Consider the following 7,010-nt stretch of genomic DNA (forward strand, 5'->3'; position numbering starts at 1 on the left):
GCCTATAATCTGAAGGCTCCATACAGAATACCATGGCCAATGGCACGATTCTTTTGCACTAAATATCAAGACAAAACGAAGGAAAATACATGGATTTTATCTCCAACGAGTATGAGAGAGCTCACCAAGATGAATCAAGGGAGAATGCTCAGATCGAACTAGACTATGTCTGGACTTATGAAGTTTTCACTTTCATTTGGGACTTTTCCCATTTAGACTCTTTTGTAAAATATCAATCAGAGAGTCTCTCTGTAATAAACGTTGCGAGTATGTTTATATACAACTCTATGTTTGTCTATCTAATCAAATCATAAATTCATGTATCATGTTTTGCATTTGTAGTTTTACATCGTTAAAAAGCTTCATCTCTCTCTTCTTAATAGTGTCCTAGTCACTTTTGAACAAGTACGGCCCCACGAAGAGGAGATCCAAGAATTGGACGATTTGTGCGCCAAGCGATGGCCGAAGGAATGATAAAGATATAGTCTCTCCAACTAAGTTTAATGAGGTGAAATCTACTCTTTAGAAAGTTACTAAACATTTGGCGATATTAACGAGCTTGATGACTAAGTCTTTGATAAGGAAGGGAAAGAGGGTAAAACCGTGAAGGCATATGTTGTTTCTCCTCGACCTTAAAGGAAGAACAAAGTCGAAATCCACCAAGTCGCGACTACTTGGCAAGCACTGACCCCTCCTAAGCCCGGTCCAAGCAAACCAGTGTTGGCTAAAATAAATGTTCCGATGACATCTAAATCGCCGATACTGAGGGTCCCAAGACCACTCAGAACTTTTGATAATTTGGGTATGACATTGAGTCAAGATCTTACCCTCCTTCAACAAAGAAATCAGATCAAACCCTTAGCTCCTCGAGAGATTCAAGAGTTCTTTTGCAAGTTTGAAGGGGCATGGTGCACATACCATCAAATGAAGAGTCACTCTACTGATAACTGTAATGCCTTTAAACATCAGTGTAAGGACCTAATTGATCAAAAGATCATTCTTAAACAAGAAAATTCATGACACGCAAACTGAGGTTGAATTCTTGAACCTCAAGCATTTCACAAAAACCCATACAGGCATCATTCTAGAAAGGTTTTCCATAATGATAACAAAAAAAAATGAGAAAGAAGGGTCCCCTTGTCTTAAACCCATTAACTCTAAAAAAAACCATGAGAGCTCTCATTCACGATAACAGAGAATTAAGCTTTCGATACGCTAAACCTAATCCATCTGATCCATTTATCCCCATACCCATTCTACCCATAATATCAAAAAGGAATTCCTAGTTAACATGATCATATGCTTTCTTGATATCGAGTTTGAAAAAAAACACATTTATTGCCTCTAGAGTTAGTCGAATAAATACACTCATTGGCGATTAGTGTCGCATCGAAAATTTACAGACTTTGATGAAAGAATCTGATTCCTAGAGATAAACGTACCAAAAATTCCACGCATTTTGTTTGAAAAACATTTTGAGATAATCTTATAAAATGATGTAACCAAACTGATGGGACATAAATTCTTCACATCGATAGTTCTAGCTTCCTTAGGACTTAGAACAATCAATGTAGAATTCCAACTTTTCTCAAAAGATGAAAATCGGTATAAAAGATTCATAGTCGCCATAATATAAGTCTTGAGGACTATCAAGACTTTTTAAAAACACCCAAAGTAAAATCGTCGCTCCCGGGGGATTCATTACTACCACAATCCATTATTGCTTCCTCCATCTCTTCGATAAAGAAAGGAGCTTCCAACATGCATTTCTCATTTGTATTTATGTATGCTATACTAATGTCATTTAGCTTTGGTCTAACCCAAAATGGTTTCTTAAACAAATCTTAGTAAAAATTTAATAATACTATTAGATATAGTTGATTCGTTCTCATGCACGACACCATCAATGAATATCGAGTTAATATCGTTATTTTTCGCTTGTACTTTAGAGATGCCATGGAAATACTTAGTGTTTCTATCACCTTCCCGCAACCAATTCGTTCTACTACGTTGTCTCGTCCCAATTTCGTCCTCTTTACATAATTCAATAAACTTGCTCACTAGATGAATCAATGTAGAAATTTCCGTAATATAGAGAAAACCAACTTCCTCCACACCATTAATTGTTAGAATTTCACGACTTAAAACCTCAACGTTGGAGAAAAACAATGCATGATCCCCCCACAAACCAACTTTTTAACAATTTCTGTAGATTTTTAAGCTTAATATATAGCCTAGAAGATGGGAGCCAAGCACGACCTCACTCGTCCACCACCCTTCCACATTCGAGTTAAAATCATCTCTAGTCAACCACTTGTTCTCGAATTTGAAATGTCGACTAGTTGGAACCACCTCTCTCCACTCAATAAGGATATGACGATGATTAGAACATATTTACGGTAAGACCTTCTGAAATATATTAGATACACCATGAAAAATCAAGTTACTCACAAGAAATCTATCAATGCGGGATTGTACACTCCCACTATGTCTAATACCTCTTCTAAATATGAATTTCCCTTGTTCCAAAGGCAACTCAACAAGCTCAACATTTTTAATTATAAAAGTTTTTTTTAAAAGCTTTAGGTTTCAAATCTCTTTCGGAATTCAATTAATCTCAGCGAATTAAACACATATTCCACCGATATAAGCGCCTGATAGGCTCAAACACATGATGCGCTTGAAAATGATATATATATATATATATATATATATATATATATATATATATATATATATATATATATATATATATATATATAAGAAAAGAGTTGTTTTCATTTTAAGTGAGTTCTTATAAATGTAATTTATAAAATAAATTGTATATCCAAATTAATACAATTGCGAAGAGCGCCACTGCCGCCATATAGTTTTCTATTGTTTTGTTAGCATTATAAAATAACTTTTGATTTGAAGTCTAAAAATTTGAATTTTTTTTCCTATGATGGTTTATTTCCTTACTCATAATAACGATTAGATTTTTCAAAATAAAAATATATCAATTATTTATACATTTTAAGAAAAAAATTATAATAATTAATTTATTCTCCTTTTCTTGTTTTGAAAAACAAAATGTAGAAAATTAAATTCTTTTCATTTAATTTGTTTTTCCATCCTTTTTATAAATATTAAAATAATTAAAATTTAGAAAGTTAATTATTATTTTATATTTATAGATAAAAAAATATTACTGTAATAAATAAATAGAAGAGACGATGCGATTAAAGAGATCAAATGAATTGAATTTAATTTTTACGGTATAAAAACTAATTAAAATTGAAATAAGAGAATAAGAGGGAATTTGTTTTACTGAATAAAGCAGTCAAATATTTGAATAGAAGCATGAAATAAATTTCATTTAAAATAGACTTATTGTTTACTCTATTTAACTATAAATAATTGATTAATTAATTAAAAGAAATTTTGATCTTAACATTTTAAATTAAATCTTAAAATATTACTATTTAAAGAAAAATAATTGATTTATGTTTATTCTTAAACTAGTTCACATTTGAGTAACGATAAATATTAATAAAATTTAGAATTTAAAATGATAAACTAATAAGTAAGAGGGAGGAAATATAAAATTTTAAGATATATAAATTAATTAATATAAGAGTGAAATTAATTAAAATTAGAAAGAATCTTCAAACCTTCTACCCAAAATTCTTGTCCTTATCAATACTTTTTATTTTAAATTTATTATTCTAAAATTTTATAATTTATGTTGATTTTATTATTCTACATAAATAAAATATATTTATATTTACAAATTTAAATAAAAATTATTATTTCTTCAAATAAATAAATTCATCTAACTTATTTTATAACTATAACTATTTTTTTTTATAATTAGATAATTATTTTTTTAATAATTAAATGATAGTTCAAATAGTAAATAGTAAGAGTCATAACTCTTGAGGTAAGGTTAACTTCATATATTTAAAAATAATTAATATAGTTTTATTTTAAAATAATTTTGTATGATTTAAAAATAAATTTTAATTTTACTCATTTATAAATAACAAAAATAAATAATTAAAGAAGATCTTACTCCATGTAGATATGTTATAAGTGTCACTCAATGCCCAAATAAAATACAGTTTTCAAATTGTTTATTCTATGTTTTTATAATATATATGTATTATTTAGTATGAAAATTATCTTTGGAAAATATTGTTAAATTTTAACTTTAACTTTTTAAAATTATTTTATCTAAAATACTATTTAGTTATAATGCTTGTTACTCTGAAATAGTTTTAAACTTTGTTTTAATTAACAATAGAAGAAAAACAAAATCTTTTATTCTTTTCTTTCCAATAAATATTTTAAAAGTATAATATAAATAATTTTATAAATAAAACTTGTATATATAAATTAATTATATAAAAACTAATTATTTATTAACATAACGAATAAAATTTAGAAAAATTGTTTGATAAGACATATTTTTTTCCTTTCACTAAATTTATTTTAAAATTCCATAACAACGTTAAAATATTTCTAATTCTTAAAGAATGAATCCATAACATATTATAAAAACATACGAAAGTTTAAGATTGAAAATATAAAAATGTCTTAGGAAAATTATAAAGAACATTACATAAAGTAAATTTAACCGAATCAATCCAATCCAATATTCAATCTCTTTGCTCCGACATGATAACATCATCATCACCAGTATTATCATTTCCAACCACCGGTATTGCTCTTGAACTAAAGAATCTTTTAACAACCCTCGTGGGCTAAAGATTCATACTTTTCGATTTTGATTGTCTTTCGGTGTCTCCTTTGGTTTAAGAGGCATGCTACTCCCTTGACCCACAAATCTATTGTTGCTTGTCACTTCGGCTCTTTCGGATACAGGATTTGTCGTACTAGTGACCCATTGTAAGTTTGATTGAAAATTGGGAATTGAGCCACTTGAAACCGATGAAGAAATTTGTATGGACTCGCTTGATTCTATTTCTTCCCATGTTTTATATTCACTGGGTCTAGATGTGTATATACTAGCTAAAACCTAACAAAAAGAACAGTAATCTCATGTCACATCTAACTTTGTAAGAACACAATTCAATTAACTAGACTTCACCCAATAGTGTACTTAAATTTGGACCCAAAAATGTAGATAATTTAAGAGGAAAAATATTTTTTATGAGCACCTCAACTTTCTCATAGGCTATTAGTGAGCTTGAAACTAAGCCATTTACTAAACGCCCATCTTCACCTTCAAATGCAACCATCAATCCTCCTTGTTTGACCGCTATTGTGGAGCCGGTAGTGTTTGTTTTAATGGGCAAAATCAAACCTGCTAATGTTACAATTTTATAAAATCCCTACAAGAGAATCAAAACAATTTAGAAAGTGTAATTGTATCTATGAAAATCTAAATTGGTGTTGTTAAATGTATAATATGGCATGGATAAAAAAAAAGAAGAGAGAAAACAATGCACCTCATATTTATTTGTTACCAAGTAATTGTCTCCTGTTTGAAGTGTAACTTCTGATATTGAACCGGTTGCAGACATAACACAAATGTTTTTCTGCGTATTAGTAGCATACCAATATAGCTTCGAACATATGTCCTAATTAAGAAAAGAAAAAATAAAGCCATGTAAAAGCGTTATAAGTGCGCATAAAACTCATTTGCTTTGAGCGGTAAAACAATTATATTTTTTTATTAAGTTGTACATACCTCCCCCTTATAGAAATCTAAATAACGTATATTAGTGTCTTCAACAATATCTTTGTTAGGCTCACCTACAAAATATTTGTATAATGAGCATAAGTATTTTTTTTTTAAATTTATTTCAATGAAATATTTTGAATGTTACATTTATTGTAGAAAAAAAAAACTTTAATAATTTTTATTACAAGTGTTAATTGAAAATACATCTAAATAGCTAGTGAAAAATCTAATGAATTTTAAATTAAATATATTTTATCTCTTTTATGTATGTTACTAGAAAAGTTTGGTGCTAGTTGTGGGAGTGCGGAAGAGATTGGGGGTAGAGGCATGGCCGACGAGTTTGAAGGTGCTAGTTGTGGGGGTGCGGAAGAGATTGGGGCTTGAGGCATGGACGATAAGTTTGAAGATTTGGGTGAAATAATTGATCTGAATAGCCTTGGGATACCTCTCGTCTTCCTTCCAAATATATTATTTCGAGGGGTTGAATCTAGTTGTGCGTTTATGGAGAAATTGGAAGAATCGTTACCTGTAACTTTTTCTCCGTCCATGATGAAATTTCTTTTTAACTGTTCAATCACAAACTTTATAAATTAATAGAAATTTGGTGTGAGTTAATAGAAAATGATTTAAAATCTAGAAATGCATACACAAAATAGATTAATTAAAAAGTTATTAAAAGTCAAAGCATAATTGAGTGAAATGTTAGGTGTTAGAATGGTTGTATACAAAAAAAAAAAAAATCACATACAACACATCCCAATTCTTTTAAAGATATTTTTTTTTTATTAATCCACACTAACAAATGAATGCTCTAAATTGAAATCTTAAAAATAACAAAAGTCAACATGAAAATCTAATTATTAACAAATCCCCCACATACTTGAAACTTATATATCAAATTTTTCTCAGGCCGAACTCAAACTAAGAATAACCTTTAAATAAGTCTATATTTTTCAAAAAATATTATATGTATATAAATCAAGATACATAAACAAAATTAAGGGGAGGGAAATGTTTTAAAATGCTGTGAAAATGATTAAAAAAAACTTTTGAAATATACCTGAAAATATATAAACGGGATCTCTCTATAACTCAAATAAAATGGTATCCCATGAGATGAAACTACATTAATATATATAGGTGCAGACATAAGTCTTGTTTGGAATGCCTTAATCATTTGTTATGTTATATCATGTTATTATTGTTTTTTTAAATGAATAAATAACCAAATATATAAAACTAAGCAGGTCTTTATATTCATTTTAAAATCAATAATTGTATTTTTAATTTATTATAGAAACAAATAATCCACGTACAATAT

At 28.6% G+C, this 7,010-nt stretch overlaps 1 protein-coding gene across 1 annotated transcript; it reads right to left on the minus strand.

Moving 5' to 3' along the window:
* Positions 1-918: 918 nt before the first annotated feature.
* LOC124918283 (AT-hook motif nuclear-localized protein 8-like) lies at positions 919-6,237 on the minus strand (the record flags this gene model as incomplete). Its single annotated transcript, XM_047458479.1, has 6 exons — positions 6,135-6,237; positions 5,696-5,760; positions 5,454-5,585; positions 5,163-5,336; positions 4,760-5,020; positions 919-978 (listed from the first exon to the last, which is right to left on the minus strand). Coding segments are annotated over exons 1-6 (795 nt in total), but the record flags the coding sequence as incomplete, so codon positions are not given.
* Between the last annotated feature and the right edge of the window lie 773 nt (positions 6,238-7,010).

Source organism: Impatiens glandulifera, unplaced genomic scaffold (assembly GCF_907164915.1).
Source record: "Impatiens glandulifera unplaced genomic scaffold, dImpGla2.1, whole genome shotgun sequence".
NCBI classification, from domain to species: Eukaryota; Viridiplantae; Streptophyta; class Magnoliopsida; order Ericales; family Balsaminaceae; genus Impatiens; species Impatiens glandulifera.